The following is a 19,941-nucleotide window of genomic DNA, read 5'->3' on the forward strand; positions in this document are numbered from 1 at the left end:
CCTGGAAGTCCAGTGGTTAAGATTTTGCTTTCCAACGTAGGAGGTGCTGGTTTGATCTCTGATCAGGTAGCTAAGAAAGATCCTACATGCTTCGCAGCCAAAAACGGAAGCAGAGTTGTATCAAATTCAATAAAAGGCTTTAAAAACAGCTTGCATAAAAAAAATCTTTAAAAAATATTTATATAATGTTTTATTATAGTCACATATATGCCAGAGTCCTTAAAAATTCTTTTTAATGTTCAGAACTCTGAAAGTAAAAATTTAATATAAAATAAACTTAATGTAATATAAAAATATAAATTTATAGTATGTGAAGATCTCTTCTTTGGCTTGAGTTTCTCCTGTATAAAAAATTTTCCTTTTACTTGTTTCTATTGTTAAATATAATTACTATACTGAAACCATAGTGAGTTGGATGTTTGGATCAAATGTGCCTTGATTTCAACAATAATCCAGAAATTCAGGGGAGAGATTGGCTTTCACCTTTGTAAGCCCACTTATCTGGGTTTCTAGTGGGGAAGAGATGTGTAGCAAATACCTGGTGAATGAAAACAGATCTCAGCACAAATTCATTTCAACCACTTATCCCTAATATCTGTATAGAACATTAAAGTTTACAAAGTGTGTTTACATATGCTGTTTTATTTTTTGATCTTCACAAGATCCTAGGAGGTGTAGGACAGTGAGTCTCTTCTCAGTTTTCCAGAAGAGGAAACAGAAGCCCAGAATGTGGATAAGGGTCAGGTCAAAGAATCAGTTAGAGATATAGTATTCCTGCTGCCTCACCTGAAGGTCTTTTTTTCTGTTCTACTCTCAGATACCGCCGAAGAGCACACGTGACTCCCAAGTCTTACCTCTCATTTATAAATGGTTATAAAAACATTTACACTGAAAAGGTGAAATATATTAATGAACAAGCTGAACGTATGAATATTGGTAAGTGGAACAGAATCTGGTCTTTTAGGGCTTGTCTGAAAGAGATCCCAATATTTTGTTTGGTGGACATTGTTGTTTGAAAATGAAATACTTATTTTTCAAATTGAAATATTGATTTATAATCAATGTTGAAATATTGCTGGTAGTAGATTATTTTGAGGGATATCTTTATGGGTCTTTTGACCTGTCAAGAAAGTCTGGGCAGAATAAGTGTAAACAGAGGTGGCCTGTTTTTCTTGGGGAACCATTTCTTCCAGCTCTTTCAGCTTTGGGTCCATCCTGTTGGGTACTGAGTCACCGTGGTTGTTGAGCTGCTGCTTAACAGATGGGGAAAAGCCAGCTCTTGGGTACTGACCACAATTTCAATTTATGGTTTCTTTGCCGTTTCCCTCAATTTGTGTAAACTTTGCCGTGTTACTGCTTCTCAGATTTCTAACAAAGGAAAAGACAAAACAGAAACAAATGTGAACAAATGAAAACAGAAAGAGACTTTACGTGAGCAGTGGTTTTCTAAGTGTCCAGTGTATGTAGTGTAAGTAGGAAAACAGGTTTTATGTCCAGAAAGCATTTGGCCCAAATAATCCTGAAATGCCTTAGTGCTGTATTTTCACTTCTATGCAGAATGTGGTCACAAAGCATAAAGGTCTGTGAAGTTACAGTGATGGTGGGTGCCCTGTAAGAGAGACTTCCTTCTGCTGGCTTTCTCATGACTTTCCTACAGCTTTTGCATATGATGCTCTAGAATCAGTGATGTGCTGAAGCTACCTGCACTGGCTCATGGGAACTGATTGTTAAATTAGGAATGTTATGATCTGGTTGATAACCACAGCCTTTATTAAAAGTTAATAAACTTACAATTAAATTAATTATGTTAATGAGGGCAAGCAATACTAAAAACTCGTTACTTCTTAGTTATTTTTACTTTATTTTATTATTATTGATGTTCTTGGGGAACATTATTATTTCTATTCTATCTTTGTGGTAGAAATATTATATAACGGTGTGTTGCTGAGAAGCTCTTGGCAGCTTGAAATCAGACAAGGTGGGATTATCTACACTGTGGAAACTGGAACCATCCAAATGAATGCTCTCACTCCAGACCCAGACTCTAAATGTTTACCAGCACACCTCTGTCTAGCGCCTAGTGAGATTTTCAGTTAACCAGTTATTTTTGTCTAGAGCACTGAGAGTCTCAGGAACAGTTGCAGAAGTTTTAGCAGTTATTTTCACTTTTATAGCAGAGAACCACAAAAATGTTAATATATTATGTCTCATTTGCCGTCTCAGCTGCAATGTGATTCAAAGGCAAAAAACGATAGTTACAAACTGTTTGCAAAGCCAAGGAGAGCATACATTTGTCAAATAAGTTTCCTGGCTAAATTCATTTTACTTGTTATAGCAATATGAGTTTCCCTTAAATGTAACTAGATGCTATTCTTCAATCAGACCTATTTTCTTCATTTCCTGCTGAACCGAAACTGTTAGAAATATGGTCAGTATTATTGCTTCTATAATATATGTATTTTAAGATATCTTGTCCATAGTTATTTTGTGTTTGTTATAGTATACATTATGGTGCCTTAGGGCTTTCCAGGGGGCCCTAGTGGCATCCCAGGTGGTAAAGGACCTGCTTGCCAGTGCAAGAGACATAAGAGATATGGGTTCGATCCCTGGGTCAGGAAGATCCCCTGGAGGAAGGCACGCCAACCCACTCCAGTATTCTTGCCTGGAAAATCCCATGAACAGAGAAACCTGGTGGGCTACAGTCCATGGGGTTGCAAAGAGTTGCACATGACTGAAGAGACAGCATGCACCCAGCCCATGGTTCTTGATAAGTAGTAAATATTGAATAAGTTTTTGATGAGGGGATAATCATATGTTCAGTGAAAGTGTCTATGTGTGTGTTTGTAAAGGTCTTGATAAGCTGATGGAGGCAAGTGAATCTGTTGCAAAACTCTCTCAGGATCTTGCAGTAAAGGAGAAGGAGTTGGCAGTGGCTTCCGTAAAAGCAGATGAAGTGAGTTGGCATTTACACTGTGAAGGATATCTTCCCACATTTTAAAAAAAGCATTGTTTAAAAATGTTATTAAAAAGTAAACAGAATATAAACCTACAGGTTATTTCCAGTAAGATACAGCCCACATGGGGTCGCAAAAGAGTCGGATACGACTTAGCAACTAAACAACAATAGCAACATTTACAAAGAACATTAGATATTTTTGTTTAATTTATACCAAAACATACCTAAACTATTATATCCTCTACTTGGTCTAAGACTGTTTTTCTTTTCCTTCTCTGGTTCTCTCTCATTTTCTGTCATCTGTATAGGAAATTTCTGCTTGACAATAAATTATATTAAATCTTCTCTTTAAGGTCTCTGCAGACTCTAGGTTTCTGGGGGTAGCCCAAGTTTGATCTGAAGTTGGTTTTAAGGAAGGAAAAGAATAAAAAGAAGAGTTGATTGAGTCTTTTTTAAAGATGCTCCTCCCAAGGTGATAGGGATATATATGTGTTACTTCTCTACCTACTGCTTCTCCCCCAGTCTCAGGCTGCTTTCACCTTCCACTCGCAGTCACTTAAGAATAGATGCTTAAGTCTCGACCTTTAGCCAGTTATTGAAATATCAGAGCCTGGGAGAGGCACTTAGCATATGACATAAGGTAGACCCTTAGCATCCAGATATATGGTAGGCAGTCAACAAACATTAGCTATTTTTTTTGTTATTACATGAGGCTTCATATGGTTTCTGACCTTATTCCGTGGCACTGACTTTGAATAGTTTTAATTTTCTAGAAATAACATAGAGTATAAATATCATTTTTCTGAAAGTTTAAAATATTTATTAATATAGTTCATGACCGAGAGAAGCTTAGGGAACAAAGATGACAGAACTGCTCAGAGGAGTTACTTTAATACATCTTAAAATATAGACAATTTAATGGGGGATGAATTTTCTCTCATTTCTTGTTTTATATCATATACTCAAATCTGTAAATTATGCTGAAAAGGTTTCTATTGATCCTCATATTTCCTTTCTTTAACAGGTATTAGCAGAAGTCACAGTAAGTGCTCAGGCTTCAGCCAAAGTGAAAAATGAAGTGCAAGAAGTAAAAGACAAAGCCCAAAAAATAGTGGATGAAATCGATAGTGAAAAAGTAATAGCTGAGACCAAGCTCGAGGCAGCTAGACCTGCACTGGAAGAAGCAGAAGCAGCCCTGAATGTGAGCAGTGCATTGTTTTCCCTCCTAACACCCTAGCTGGCACCATGTTTCATTACATAAAATTTAGTCATGGGATTCTTGTAATCAGAAAACTGAATTGAATTCTTTATTTTCTTTCTTAATGTGATTGTAATCTCTGAGTCTTGAAGCAAATATTTCTGCTGATTACATTTCCTAAGTTTATTTTTTCAAGTCTTTACTTCCCATAAATTTTTTTGCATTTCTTTTCCATGGGGCTGGTCTTGATCCCTGTCTCCTGTACAGTGTCACAAACCTCCGTCCATAGTTCATCAGGCACTCTATCAGATCTAGTCCCTTAAATCTATTTCTCACTTCCACTGTATAATCATAAGAGATTTTATTTAGGTCATACCTGAATGGTGTAGTGGTTTTCCCTACTTTCTTCAGTCTAAATGTGAATTTGGCAATAAGGAGCTCATGATCTGAGCCACAGTCAGCTCCCGGTCTTGTTTTTTGCTGACTGTATACAGCTTCTCCATCTTTGGCTGCAAAGAATATAATCAATCTGATTTCGGTGTTGACCATCTGGTGATGTCCATGTGTAGAGTCTTCTCTTGTGTTGTTGGAAGAGGGTGTTTGCTATGAACAGTGCGTTCTCTTGGCAAAACTGTATTAGCCTGTTATGCCCAGAGTCCAAGTCCCCAAAACTGAGAGAATAAGACATCCACAGCAATGCAAAAGCATAAAGGGGTTTTATTGCTAGCTCGAGCTAGGGCTCAGGTCTCATCCAGCGCAGTGGAATCCGACAAGAGCCCCAAGTTCTGAGTAACAACTGCGTTTATACAGGCAGTTCTTTGTCTCAGCAACAGTGTAGCTGGCGTGTGATGATCGGCTAAGCTGTACGCGCGAATTTTAAATCCCGCATCCCTATCCGGATTGGCTCAAGCGTGGCATGAATGGGGACTCTCCTGATTGGCTCGGGGGTATAGTTCCCGGAATCATGACTCAGGTCTATGAGAATCCGAAACTTTTAGGCCTAGTGTAGCTTGCTGAGCCTGTCATGGCTCAGGTTAGGTCCTAACAAGCCTTTGCCCTGCTTCATTGTGCATTTCAAGGCCAAATTTGCCTGTTACTCCAGGTGTTTCTTGACTTCCTACTTTTGCACTCCAGTCCCCTATAATGAAAAGGACATCTTTTTTGGCTGTTAGTTCTAAAAGGTCTTGTAGGTCTTCACAGAACCGTTCAACTTCAGCTTCTTCAGCATTACTGGTTGGGGCATAGACTTGGATTACTGTGATATTGAATGGTTTGCCTTGGAAACAAACAGAGATCATTCTGTCATTTTTGAGATTGCATCCAAGTACTGCATTTTGGACTCTTTTGTTGACCATGATGGCTACTCCATTTCTTCTAAGGGATTCCTGCCTGCAGTAGTAGATATAATGGTCATCTGAGTTAAATTCACCCATTCCATTCCATTTTAGTTTGCTGATTCCTAGAATGTCAACGTTCACTCTTGCCATCCCACTTCCAATTTTCCTTGGTTCATGGACCTAACATTCCAGGTTCCTATGCAATGTTGCTCTTTACAGCATCAGACCTTGCTTCTATCACCAGTCACATCCACAGCTGGGTATTGTTTTTGCTTTGGCTCCATCCCTTCATTCTTTCTGGAGTTATTTCTCCACTGATCTCCAGTAGCATATTGGGCACCTACCAACCTGGGGAGTTCCTCTTTCAGTATCCTATCATCTTGCATTTTCATACTGTTCATGGGGTGCCGGGAGCCAGCGTGAGGAACCCCGCCCATGGCAAAGGTCATGAGGAAGGAAGCCTGACAAAATGCAAGGGCGTGATCAGGCTTCAGGGGGAACCCCTGAAATTTCCTGAGCATCCACCCCCAAAACCAGAGTCTGCCTGTCGTACTACATTATGCTTTTCATCCACTCTTCTAACATTAACAGGGGGCTATCCCCTCACCACCTTTTTCTGGGAAAGGTTAATTTAGAACTTTTATATAGTAAGTCTCCTGGACATAATACGAGTGTTTCAATCCAAGAACCCCTCTGATGGCTTTTTAGCCTGCCTGCAGGACTCTTACAGCTGCACATGTGATTGTTTGCAGCAGGCACAGGAAGCTTAAAACATCCTAGGAATGCAGGGGCTTCCGAGGAGTCAAGATCATTAGAATAAAACTGATTAAGCATCTCATTGTTGAGCCAATACTTGCTGCCAAATTTTCATATCTTTTGTTTGTTGATATAGTTGGTATATAGAAAAAACAAGTAGCAACATAGATCTTTGAGTTAAGTACCATCTTAGTTATAACCCACTGTGCCTTTGTTCTATAGAGATGTAACGTTAGTGCTTTAAGGGTGATGTAGATTAAAGAAAAACACTTCAGGGGAAATGAGATTAACATTCATTAAGGAAGAGAGCCAGAAAGTGTTAACAAGCCTCTTGGCCAGAAGATAATGTAAATCACCTGAGACCTTTTGTATACAAAAAGATACACAGAAAGGGTCAGGACTTCTGCCCCTGCATGACTCTGTATCTTCCACTATGTAAAACTTAGGGTATATAAACACCTTTTAAATAATAAAGTCGGAGAGGGGTTTTTGCACAAGCCTGGCCTCCCCCTTGTCGATTCTTTCTCTTGCTCCCTCTCCCTCCCTCTCCTTTTCAGGCTGATCCCTTGGAATGTGGAGGCTCACCAAGTCTACTTGCCTGGGGTTATGAGACCCACGCGAGAGGGAGCCCAAGGTGGGGCACCCTCCGCTATTCAAGCAGGCACCTGTGGCCCAACGTAGACGGTGCAAGTTCCTTGTCTGGAACTTTATTGGTTTTCCACGTAAACCAAGTTCATCCGCCTCTTTTCTTCACTCATTTTTCTACTACACTATTTTTTCCTAATCTAACCTTACATTTCTAATTAAATAAATCTCTCCTCACTGACTCCGTCCACCCTTTGAATTACCCTGGTTCCACCGGGGCTGGACCCTGGCAATGGGGTTCTCAAGGCAAGAATACTGAAGTGGTTTGCCATTCCCTTCTCCAGTGGACCACATTCTGTCAGACCTCTCCACCATGACCCACCCATCTTGGATGGCCCCACAGGGCATGGCTTACAAATAGCTGTGAAAAGAAGAGAAGCGAAAAGCAAAGGAGAAAAGAAAAGATATAAGCATCTGAATGCAGAGTTCCAAAGAATAGCAAGAAGAGATAATAAAGCCTTTCTCAGCTATCAATGCAAAGAAATAGAGGAAAACAACAGAATGGAAAAGACTAGAGATTTCTTCAAGAAAATCAGAGATACCAAGGGACCATTTCATGCAAAGATTGGCTCGATAAAGGACAGAAATGGTATGGACCTAACAGAAGCAGAAGATATAAAGAAGAGGTGGCAAGAATACACAGAAGAACTGTACAAAAAAGATCTTCACTACCAAGATAATCACGATGGTATGATCACTCACCTAGAGCCAGACATTCTGGAATGTGAAGTCAAGTGGGCCTTAGAAAGCATCATTAAGAACAAAGCTAGTGGAGGTGATGGAATTCCAGTTGAGCCATTTCAAATCCTGAAAGATGATGCTGTGAAAGCGTGGCACTCAATATGCCAGCAAATTTGGAAAACTCAGCAGTGGCCACAGGAGTGGAAAAGGTCAGTTTTCATTCCAGTCCCAAAGAAAGGCAATGACAAAGAATGCTCAAACTGCTGCACAATTGCACTCATCTCACATGCTAGTAAAGTAATGCTCAAAATTCTCCAAGCCAGGCTTCAGCAGTACATGAACTGTGAAATTCCAGATGTTCAGGCTGGTTTTAGAAAAGGCAGAGGAACCAGAGATCAAAGTGCCAACATCCACTGGATCATGGAAAAGAAAGAGAGTTCCAGAAAAACATCTATTTCTGCTTTATTGACTATGCCAAAGCCTTTGACTGTGTGGATCACAATACACTGTGGAAAATTCTGAAAGAGATGGGAATACCAGACCACCTGACCTGCCTCTTGAGAAACCTATATGCAGGTCAGGAAGCAACAGTTAGAACTGGATGTGGAACAACAGACTGGTTTCAAATAGGAAAAGGAGTACGTCAAGGCTGTATATTGTCACCCTGCTTATTTAACTTATATGCAGAGTACATCATGAGAAATGCTGGGCTGGAAGAAGCACAAGCTGGAATCAAGATTGCCAGGAGACATATCAATAACCTCAGATATGCAGATGACACCATCCTTATGGCAGAAAGTGAAGAGAACTAAAAGCCTCTTGATGAGAGTGAAAAGTTGGCTTAACGCTCAACATTCAGAAAACGAAGATCATGGCATCCGGTCCCATCACTTCATGGGAAATAGATGGGGAAACAGTGGAAACAGTGTCAGGCTTTTATTTTTTTGGGCTCCAAAAATCACTGCAAATGGTGACTGCAGCCATGAAATTAAAAGATGCTTATTCCTTGGAAGAAAAGTTATGGCCAACCTAGATAGCATATCCAAAAGCAGAGACATTACTTTGCCAACAAAGGTCCGTCTAGTCAAGGCTATGGTTTTTCCAGTGGTCATGTGTGGATGTGAGAGTTGGACTGTGAAGAAAGCTGAGTGCCAAAGAATTGATGCTTTTGAAGTGTGTGTTGGAGAAGACTCTTGAGAGTCCCTTGGACTGCAAGGAGATCCAGCCAGTCCATTCTAAAGGAGATCAGCCCTGGGTGTTCTTTGGAAGGAATGATGCTAAAACTGAAACTCAAATACTTTGGCGACCTCATGCGAAGAGTTGACTCATTGGAAAAGATTCTGATGCTGGGAGGGACTGGGGGCAGGAGGAAAAGGGGACAACAGAGGATGAGATGGCTGGATGGCATCACCGACTTGTTGGACATGAGTTTGAGTGTATTCCGGGAGTTGGTGATGGACAGGGAGGCCTGGCATGCTGCAATTCACGGGGTCGCAAAGAGTTGGACATGACTGAGCGACTGAAGTGAACTGAACTGAACTTGCCGTAACTTACTTTCATTCCACAAAGCATCTTTCCATGAGAACTGAGGAATAATGCTAGTGGTTATTGGCTTAAACTTTAGCCTAAGGGATTCAGATTATACAGACAGCCTTCTCAGTTCCTTCAGCATCCTGACTAGGTTATGTCATGCACTCTTTAACATTTTTTAAAAATCCTCTTACGGTTCCCATTTCTCTAATTTAAAGTCCCAAGATAGGTATCCAGGACTATGAAGCAAGAAGGGACAGCTTCAGAGGCAAGCAGATCTCCATTTGCTTCTCATGACCATATGATAGATAGTCTCAAGTAAAATTTACTTAACTCTCTTGGGTCTCTGTCAAGATTCTGATTCTTCCTTGATCTTGGAAAAATCAATGTACGCATTAAAAAGTAATGAATAGTTCACTGGGTACCTGGAAGGAACTCAATAAATATTCGTGCTACTGCTGTGATACCTGGCTCCTGTCTGCCCCTTCAATTTTATCTTATTTTGTCCCTACACACAACATGATCCAGCCATATGGAAACACCTAAGTGCTTCTGCAATAATTGTGGTCTGTTACTTTTAAATGGGTCTCTCTCTCTCTCTGCCAAGAACACTGACTTTTCCTAACTTTCACTAACTAGTAAGAGTCAGTCTGCAAGACCAAGCTCAGATTTCACCCCTTCCAGGAAGTCCTGAACCCCCTTTGTTTTCCTGTCACTCCTAGACTTCTGCCATGGCAGATAATCATAGTTTAAGGTAATTGTGTTTCTTTCTCTTTGAAAGATTCTGAGGATAGGCCTGTTTTGGTTTTGCTCTTATTTTTTATGGGAGAATGCCTGTGATTGTTAAATGCATTAATAGATTTAGGATCATCATTTAATAAAATCGTGACAATGACCTGGACACACTTTCCACCCTCACTTCTTTTGTGGGTCCTATGATAACACATGAGAGAGTGATTACTGAGCCAAACAAGTCTTAGGAGTTTTTATGGATCATATGATGTCCCAGTCCTTCTTGACTCAAATGTCAGGAGATGTCCTATTTCTAACTCAGCTCACAGATAGAAGCTTTCAAAAATATTTGTATGAGTCATATGGTACAATAACTTTTCTTGTCTCCTTCGGATTCTCTCCTTTCCATGGACAGGGCAACCTTCAAAATGAAAACTGAAAGTGAGGTTTCTGATATTCAGGGCCTTGCCCCTCTTCTAATACTCATATGTAATAGAGACTCTATGCTTTGAAGATGAAATTATCTAAATGATAAACATTAATGACAGTTGTTGCTAGTGGAGGTCTGGGGTGATGGCCAATGATTGGTAGTGATATTCTAAACCAATTCATTGAGAACTTTTGGGGGAAATGCAAACAAAGAAACAGAAACCCTAACTTAACCATGAAAGATCCATTATGTAAGAATCTTGGAATGCAGACCCTTGATGTAAATGTCAGGAATTGGGAAGAAAACATGTTTTAAAATTTTCCATTTTAATTTTTTAAAAGTATGAAAGTTCCATATGACTAGGAATACTACTCAACAAAAAATATTCTGATCCCTAACCCCAAATACAGACTATCAAGCCAAATGATATTGCCACAGTCAGGAAACTTGCAAAGCCCCCTCATCTTATTATGAGAATCATGGACTGTGTTCTGTTACTATTTCAAAAGAAAATTGACCCTGTCACTATGGATCCAGAAAAACCTTGCTGCAAGCCATCATGGGGCGAGTCATTAAAAGTAAGTAAAATCTATCTCTATAAGTCCTTTGAGGTGTACCAGGTGTCTGCATCCCAGGACACTCAATATAGACCAGACACAATGGCAGACAAATAATTGATCATTGTATACCGAAGAATTTATCTTAAATTGCCTCTCTCAAAATGTAATGCCTCTTTAAAATGTAAGATTTTAAAGCTGAATGCCTGCTTTTTATAAAAATCTGTTGGTACCCATACCTGGTATTAGCACAGTCTTTTTTTTTTAATGGGGAAATTTTATTGTAAATTATACCTAAATAAAGATGTTGAAAAAGAAGCCATGGTACAAAAGTAAATATACTCTTACCATTCAATTCAGCAATCATGCTCCTCAGTATTTACCCAAATGAGCTGAAAACTTATATCCACATGAAAGCCTGCTCACAGGGGTTTTTATAGCAGCTTTATTCATAATTTCCAAAACGTGGGTGCAACCAAGATGCCTTTCAGTATGTGAGTAGTTAGATAAACAGTGGTACATCTGGACCATAGAGTATTGTTGTCCCCCCCCCCACACACACACAAATAACATATGTATAAAATAGATAACTAGTGAGAACCTACGGTATGGCACAGGGAACTCTATTCAGTGATCTGTGATAACCTAAATGGGAAGAGATGCAAGGAAGAGGCGGGGGGGTATATGTGTATGTGTGGCTGATTCACTTTGCTTACCGCAGAAACTAACACAACATTGAAAAGCAACTATAGTCCAATTAAAAAAAAACATAATATGCACTTAAATGCATATTACTCAGCGAAGGAAGTGTTGGCACAATCTTGAGGTCAACCCAACTCAGTCTATATAAAGGGGCTTGTGTGGTTGGTGGCATTTAGACGCCACTCACTAGATGGGAAACTTACGTTGTTTTTCTTCTTTGCTCTTCTCCATGGAAACAGGAAGACAGCTTGCAATTTACAGCTTTAGGTTGACTACTGCCATAGTCTTGATTTGTATGTTTAGAGCCAATCAATTATTACTTCTTTGAAAAAAAATTCAATTTAGAAGTACATACTAACTCAGAAGGAAAGTACGTATTTTCTTCCAGAGTTTACAGGCTGTAATACTTTTTCAGTTGATGAGTGCAACAGGATTCCTGTGGAGTCTTCAGCAGTTCCCCAAGGACACAATAAATGAAGAGACTGTTGAGTTACTACAGCCGTATTTTAACATGGATGATTACACTTTTGAAAGTGCCAAAAAAGTCTGTGGGAATGTGGCTGGTCTGCTGTCTTGGACACTTGCTATGGCAACATTTTATGGAGTCAACAGGGAAGTGTTGCCTCTGAAGGTAAAAATTGCCCTCCTTCTCCCAGTAAATCAGTGTTTAGTAAAATCAGTCATCAGTATCACTGCCGTTAAAAAACAAAGCATAATTTAGACGAACAAAGGTAGGTTTCTCCATTACCAGGCTTTTCTTTTTCTCTGTATGCCCTATCACTGTTTCTCACTCTTTTTACAACTGTTGGATGCTTCTTGGCGTCACAGACAAGAAACCAAAACCAACTTGTTGATTTATACAAGGTATGAGTTTATTGGAAATAGTAGTTGGGGCTTCCCTGGTAGCTCAGCTGGTAAAGAATCCACCTGCAATTCAGGAGACCCCAGTTCGATTCCTGGGTCGGGAAGATCTGCTGAGAAGGGAAAGGCTACCCACTCCAGTATTCTTGTCTAGAGAATTCCATGGACTACAGTCCATGGGGTTGCAGAGTCAGACATGACTGAGCTATCATGAAAGAAAATTGGCCATATCTTTAAGTTTGGTGATTAGGTTTGGAGATTGAATTTGATTACTATATTCCAAACAAAATTTATGAAAATTAAGATCAACACCTAGAAATGTTTTAAATTTCAAAGACAGGAAGAGAAGCTTATAGGTACCTAAGAAACAAAATGTAGAAGATGGCTTACAAAAGAAGAGAAATCAGGACGTCACAGTCATGCCACAACCCTAAATACTAGAAAGTAACAGAAAAACATATGCAGAGGAAATTACTGGCCTCTAAGACTTTAGTGACTGACCAAACTGCCCTCAGTATGAGCAAGTGAGTGATAGTCGCTCAGTCGTGTCCGACTCTTTGTGACCCCGTGTACTGTAGCCCACCAAGCTCCTCTGTCCATGGAATTCTCCAGGCAAGAGTACTGGAGTGGGTTGCCATTTCCTTATCCTCAATGTATGAGGGACCAAAAAAACATTCTTTTTTTTTTTTAATATGTGGACCATTTTTATAGTCTTTATTGAATTTGTTACAGAATTGCTTCTGTTTTGTGTCTTGGTTTTTCAGCCCCAAGGCATGTGGAATCCTTGCTCCCCGACCTGGGATCAAACCCACACCCCCTGCATTGGAAGTCAAAGTCTTAACTACTAGGCCACCAGGGAAGTCCCCAAAAGATATTCTTAGGGATGCAATTTAAGTACTAAGGAATAGTACTAAGGAATTCTATCTCACTCTCTCTCTTGCACACATACCATCTATACTAGGCCATATTGTCCTTTATGTCTGAGAGAACAAAAATACATTTTCAGGAGTTCAAAAGATTAACAAAATATACCACCCAGACACATAATATCCCCCACTTCCTGCTCCCAGCCCATCCCATAAAGCTAGAAAAGTTGGAAGTGGTTGTTCTGTGGAATTGAACGTGGTGAGCAAGTGGGCAGAGGGTTACTGTTTTCATAATAAGCCTTATACAAATGGCTGACTCTTTAAATTGTGCACAGAGGCAACTTGAAAAATAGAAAAAAAAATTAAAAATAGGAAAGTTTTAACAAAGAGAAATGATAAGCAAATATAGCAAATACACTAAATATTACTATAAATGTAGAATTCAAGGAAAAAAAGCACTTATAAGAGCAGTTATTTTTATGGGTAAAAATTATGATTCACAGCGAGAATTAATTGTAATAACTTTATGAAATAAAAATAACATCAAATTACATAAGCCAAAATCCATTAATATTTTATGTGGAGTTTTTTTTTTAATTCCTATAATTTGAGATTATGGGATATACTATCAATCCATGACAGGTCTGGTAGGCAGAAGGCCAGCTTTAGAAGGGACCATACTTGGCTTAATGCTCTGCTATTACCCTCTTAAAGTCCTTAATAATTTTTAAACAAGGAGCTCTACAGTTTCGTCTTGCGCTTTTATCTAGCTAGTCCTGAGCAGGCATAAATTAGTAATTATATAGAGATTTTATAATATGTTATTTTTAAGCTTGAATAGCTACATTGGACTTTCTTCGATATGAACAAAGTATATGAAATTATTTCTAATGTCCAAGAAATATTTACAAAAATAGATGATATTCAGTCCCAAAAGAAAACTTTGATTCAATCCCCAAAAGCAAAAATTGCTGAAACCTCATTCTCTGACTATAAGCAGTAAAATTAGAACACTTAAAAAAAAAAACCAGTCAATTCTGTTTAGGAAATGATGACAAAAATCTAGTTATGAAAGCTTTTAAAATTTATTTATTTTTTATTGAAGGATAATTGCTTTACAGATTTTTGTTGCTTTCTGTCAAACTTTGTGAGATGGCCAAAATGCTACCTTCTTAACCTTTAAGTGAACCAGAGAACTAAAGAGTAGGAGATATATATATATATATATATATAAGTGTGCACAAACACATATACACACACACAGAGGTTAGTAAAAGTAGAAAGAGTTAATAAAAATAATGTTAAAAATCCGAAAAAAGTAGCAAAATTAAAGAATTGGTGCTTTGCAATATACACATACATATAAGAGCTAACTCATTGGAAAAGATCCTGATGCTGGGAAAGATTCAGGGCCGGAGGAGAAGGGGATGACAGAAGAAGAAATGGTTGGATGGCATTACTGACTCAATGGACATGAGTTTGAGCAAGCTCCGGGAGATAGTGAAGGGTAGGGAGACCTGGCATGCTGCAGTCCTCGGGGTTGCAAAGAGTCAGACATGAGTTAGTGACTGAACAACAGCTATATGTATGATATGTATGAAAAACTAATCAGGGACTTCGCTGGCGGTCCAGTAGTCAAGAATCTGCCTTCCAGTGCAGGGGATGTGGATTCCACCCCTCGTCAGGCAACTAAGATCCCACTTGCCGCGCGGCAACCAAGACCCAATGCTACCAAATAAGTAAACACATAAATACAAAAACTAATCAACAAGAAAATACACAAAAATAAATGCCTATAGTACATAAATCCATATAATTACAAATTGTAGATTTAAATAATTGAGGCAAAATTTAAAGTTATTTGTAAATACATTAGAAAATCTAAGTGAAATGAAAATTTCCCGAGAAAAAGCTAATTTCAAAACCGCAAATATTGAGAAAGAAAATGAGAAAGTTATCAAGGAACTTCTACCCCAGAAACCCCTAGAGCTATATTGCTTTACTAATTAATTACTTGAAATTTATAAAAAACAAGTAATTATCATGCTGTAGGACTGAGAGAAAGATGAAAAGCTACTGGTTTTCATTAGAGCCATTTCAGTTCAAAAATTCTTACCATCAAAACAATACTAAATGTTTCCATACTTAATAGGATTTATAACAGTTTAAAATGGAGGGGGGAAGAAATGTATATAAGTTAAGGAAATTACGATATATCCAAATTGTGGTATATCATGCAGCCATGTAACTAATGTTCATAAAGAAAGTGTTTAATGAAGTAAGGAAATGATTATACTACTCTAAGTGAAAAAAATACCAAAATGGTAGTTATCCATTTGTTAACACAATACTCATAGACTCTTTTCTGTGTAAAATCACAAGTGATTATTTTTCTCCTTCCCATACATTTCTGTGTTTTCCATATGGAACATTAATAATTAAAAGGAAAAAAAAGGAACTTCAATGACATTTCTCTGCTTCCCCAGCTGAAGACAATGAAATAAACAACTTCCAAATAAGCCAAAAATTATGTAGTAACTTGTGTTATTATTTACCCATTACAAGCATGAAAGTTTCATAGCACTAATACACCTCTACACCAATCACCTCTTCTTCCTTTTAAGGCTAACCTGGCCAAGCAGGAGGGCCGCTTAGCAGTTGCCAACGCTGAACTGGGCAAGGCCCAGGCACTGCTGGATGAAAAACAAGCTGAGCTGGATAAAGTGCAAGCCAAATTTGATGCAGCAATGAATGAAAAAATGGTGAGATTAAATGTGCACAAATTGCTGATATGACATACTGAAATGCTACCCAGTATGTGTTGTATTTAGGGATCAGGCAGATGTTTACAACGAAAAAATACTGACCTGAGTGCCCTTTCTCACTGGCCACGTCTACTTTTTTTGGACCTTCAAGACTCTACATTCTTTTTTCTGTTTTTAATAATTGTTTGCTGTGATGTGATACACAGGAGTACTGACTTTGGAGTCAGAACACTGGGTTTGTGGGTTTGAGATTTATATCAGACACTTACTATGAATTGTGCAGTGGAAGTGACTAACCTACTAACTTTACTCTCAAACGGGGATCCTAATATGACCTCATGGTATAGGCTGTAGCAGCGGTGATCTGGTAAACGTTCAACGATCAGCTTGGCTCTCTTTCTGGTGGCGGAGTCTGGAGAAGATGAGCAGAAATGGCACCTCGCAAAGGGAAGGAAAAGAAGGAAGAACAGGGCACCAGCTTTGGCCCTCGGGCGGCTGAAGGAGAGAGTGTATTTGGTGTGTGGCACATCTTTGCATCCCTCAACAGCACTTTTATCCACGACACTGATCTTTCTGGCAAGGAAGCTATCTGCCATGTAACTGGTGGTATGAAGATGGAGGCTGACCGAGATGCGTCCTCTCCATACGCTGCCTTGTCGGCTGCCCAGGATGTAGCCCAGAGATGCAAGGAGCTGGGCATCACTGCCCTCCGCATCAAACTCCAGGCCACAGGAAGAAACAGGACCAAGACTCCTGGACCAGAGGCCCAGTCAGAGCTCAGAGCCCTCACCCGCTCAGGCATCAAAAGTGGGTGGATTGAGGATGTCACCCCATCCTCTCCAACAGCACCTGCAGGAAAGGATCAGTGTGTGGGGGCAGGGGCCGAGGGGAGAAGAAAGCCTTGACTTGCAGTGTTTGCTCATTTCTGCGGTCTAGGTACCTCCTCCACTGTCAGTTCTAAGCTATCGATGAGGCAGTTGAGAGAGAAAATGAGCACGCCATACTATTGCCACCATGCAGATGCGATGAACTTAATTAATCCAGGAGTATAGACAATACAAAAATATAGTCAACAATTAGGAATTGATGAATTTTGATTATTCATTACCTTTAATATAATGGGCTTAATTGTAAGCTTATATAATTTAGTTTTTAATACTGGCTGTGTTTAACGCCAGCTCACAGATTTTCTGAAAAAATGTTAAGTTGACTCCTTCGAGCTGATACAAGCTGGCTGCAGCATACCACTGTTGTGTATATTTTTTTCTGTAGAAAAAAATCCTTTATAAACTGCAAAGAGCTCAGAGTCATTATTAAATCCAAGACTTAAAAGGTATATTTATTGTTTTGAAAATATTTAATAGAAATCCTATTTAAGCTATGAAATTTGGATTCTCCCTTTCAAAATGGCTCCTTTTGAAATTTTGTAAGGTGAAATAACTGTATTATGAATGAATTATAAAAATGTAATATGTAAAATTTTACTGACAGTGTATTTTTAGATTATATTTATTTTGCACATTGAGAAATTCCTCCAGGTATTTTTACATGTCAATATAATGGATGTTTGATTAAGCAGTTTAAAAAGTTCTCTGAGACATTCTCCTTTTATGAATGTAGGATTTGCTTAATGATGCTGACATGTGCCGGAAAAAGATGCAGGCAGCTTCCACCCTCATTGATGGACTGAGTGGAGAAAAAGTTCGATGGACTCAGCAAAGCAAAGAGTTCAAAGCTCAGATTAATAGGTATCAACTTTAGTCTTTGTTAGAATTGCTCTCCTTCTTAGTCATCACCCTAAAGGCTGCCTCTTGTGACATGGGGGAGCATAAAGTCAGATTCCTTGAAGTGCTTTTCTCCTCTGTTTCCATGTCCACATGCCAGGATCCCACCATCTAAGAAAGTGCTTAGAGCTTGAGTGACCCACACTCTAAAACAGAGAGAAGAAAACTTGGTGAAACATTTTTTAACTCACTATTTGTGTGGGGGTGCTTCTGATATCATCTGGATTTGCCAGAACAATCTAGATACTGGTTCCAGTTCGACACCTTTCACCTCAAGGATTTTGAAAGTGTAGACTGACAATTTGTTCTAAATGGAAGGGCATTTTGGGCTGGTGCCTTCTGAAAACTGAAAGAGAGGGAATGAGAGGGGAGTAGGAGAATGGCAAAAGAAAAAAGAAAGAGGAAGACAAAGAAGTAGTGGTTTAATCAAGACTAAATATGAACAGGACTAGGACTTGTTTCTTCCTCATCTGGAAGTCAAGCTTCAGGCTCTCTAGGCTTCAGGAAGGAGCCTCTTTCTTGCTCCTGGACTTACCCGAAATGCAGCCACTCCTACCCCATCTGGAGCCTTTAGGCTGGCTCCTTTACCCTCTCCATGTCTTGTTGCCAAGTGTTAAGCAGGGAGCAGAGAAGAAGTTCACCTAGTAACGAAGCTGCCCGATGGCCTTTCAGATTCCCTACTGGGATAGCTTAAAACGTGTTGGTGATCCACTTTATTGTTTCTTAACAGGCTTGTAGGGGATATTCTGCTGTGCACTGGATTCCTGTCCTACCTTGGTCCTTTCAATCAGATATTTAGGAACTATTTGCTGAAAGAGCAATGGGAGATAGAGTTGAAAGCACGGAAGATTCCTTTCACTGAAAACCTGAATCTTATTTCAATGTTGGTGGATCCTCCAACAGTAAGTGTTACTTTCCTCATATCATTAGTTGAGTTTCATTTTATTCACAAGAAATCAAGGTATGCCTGACTTATTCTTTTTGCATTTAATTGGAAAGATCATTTTCAAAGTGGTGAAGCATTACAAAATATTTTTTCTTTGTGATACAAAAAGTTCTTTTGCATTTTAAGAAATCTTGCTTTCAAATTGGTCTCTCGGTCAGGTCCGACTCTTTGTGACCCCATGGACTGTGGCCCATCAGGTTCCTCTGTCCATGGTATTCTCCAGTCAAGAATACTGGAGGGGGTTGCCCTTTCCTCTCCAGGGGATCTTCCCAACCCAGGTATCAAACCCACGTCTTCAATTGCACTGCTTTGAGTGAAAAGACAATTTTTGAGCTACAGGCTTTCTAATATTGAGCTCTTCTTATAATCCTCCATTATTCACACCACTCATATTGAATCTCATTCTCTTACAAACATTCTAGGAAGATGTAGGCATTAGCTACACTGTAAGTATTGGTATTATTAACCTTCTTTTGATTATTAACCATCTTTTTATAATGTCTAACAGTGTAATACAATAGCACATTCTGGCATTGCTGAGTGATAGCGTGCACTGCTAGACTAACCTTTCTTGCTAGGAATTTGATGCCATTGTTAATTTTCAGTATATCTTACAGACCTCTTGTGGTATTCAATGCTTTCCAGGCAATTTGTATTCACGAGCTGATTTTTGATTTGTAAATATGTTCCCCAGTTGCAGTTTCCCTAGGGAAGCCAAGCTATTAATTTCAAAGTTATCTCTATTTAAAAGTCAAAAAATTATCTTTTCCAATTCAAACAGTGTTCAGCTGGTCCCCACAGGTACTAGATAATGTATTGGAAACACACTGATTATGGCCTTCAGAGGAGCTAAGATAATTTAACGAAGTGGAGGCTTCTCTGCATCTTGGGTGATTTCATTGAACATGTGGAGTCAGGCTTCCCGGTGGCACAGTGGTAAAGAGTCCCCCTGCCAATGCAGAAGTTGCAAGTCCTGTCCCTGGGTCAGGAATATCCCCTGGAGTAGGAAGTGGCAAACAACTCCAGTATTTTTTCATGGAAAATCCCATGGACAGAGGAGCCTGGCAGGTTACAGTTCATGGGGTCACAAAGAGTTGGCCATGACGGAGTGACTGAGCACGGCGCCTTCTTGATTTTGAAAGGAATATTTAGAAAACTGTCATTGATGAGTTCATGCCAATGTGATATTCCTTGT

The 19,941-nt window shown here is 39.3% G+C and overlaps 2 protein-coding genes across 2 annotated transcripts in view; both read left to right on the forward strand.

The window, feature by feature from the left end:
- The window catches only part of DNAH8 (dynein axonemal heavy chain 8), a 339,200-nt gene that overhangs the window by 211,160 nt on the left and 108,099 nt on the right, over positions 1 to 19,941 (forward strand). Inside the window, exons 66-73 of the mRNA XM_060403159.1 lie at positions 818 to 936; positions 2,850 to 2,953; positions 3,981 to 4,157; positions 10,676 to 10,843; positions 11,940 to 12,155; positions 15,876 to 16,013; positions 17,637 to 17,764; positions 18,531 to 18,702. Coding sequence (XP_060259142.1) covers positions 818 to 936; positions 2,850 to 2,953; positions 3,981 to 4,157; positions 10,676 to 10,843; positions 11,940 to 12,155; positions 15,876 to 16,013; positions 17,637 to 17,764; positions 18,531 to 18,702 — 1,222 coding nt within the window. The remainder of the gene's footprint in view (positions 1 to 817; positions 937 to 2,849; positions 2,954 to 3,980; positions 4,158 to 10,675; positions 10,844 to 11,939; positions 12,156 to 15,875; positions 16,014 to 17,636; positions 17,765 to 18,530; positions 18,703 to 19,941) is intronic.
- LOC105603688 (small ribosomal subunit protein uS11-like) lies at positions 16,410 to 16,921 on the forward strand. Its single transcript, XM_012100590.4, has one exon. It carries the CDS (start codon positions 16,448 to 16,450, stop codon positions 16,919 to 16,921), a length of 474 nt encoding a protein of 157 aa, XP_011955980.3. The 5' UTR covers positions 16,410 to 16,447.

The sequence above is a fragment of the Ovis aries genome, chromosome 20 (assembly GCF_016772045.2).
Source record: "Ovis aries strain OAR_USU_Benz2616 breed Rambouillet chromosome 20, ARS-UI_Ramb_v3.0, whole genome shotgun sequence".
Taxonomy (NCBI): domain Eukaryota; kingdom Metazoa; phylum Chordata; class Mammalia; order Artiodactyla; family Bovidae; genus Ovis; species Ovis aries.

Excerpts from the sequence above, each read along its gene's own strand:
- LOC105603688 (XM_012100590.4), top strand. The coding sequence starts at position 16,448 with ATGGCACCTCGCAAAGGGAAGGAAAAGAAGGAAGAACAGGGCACCAGC.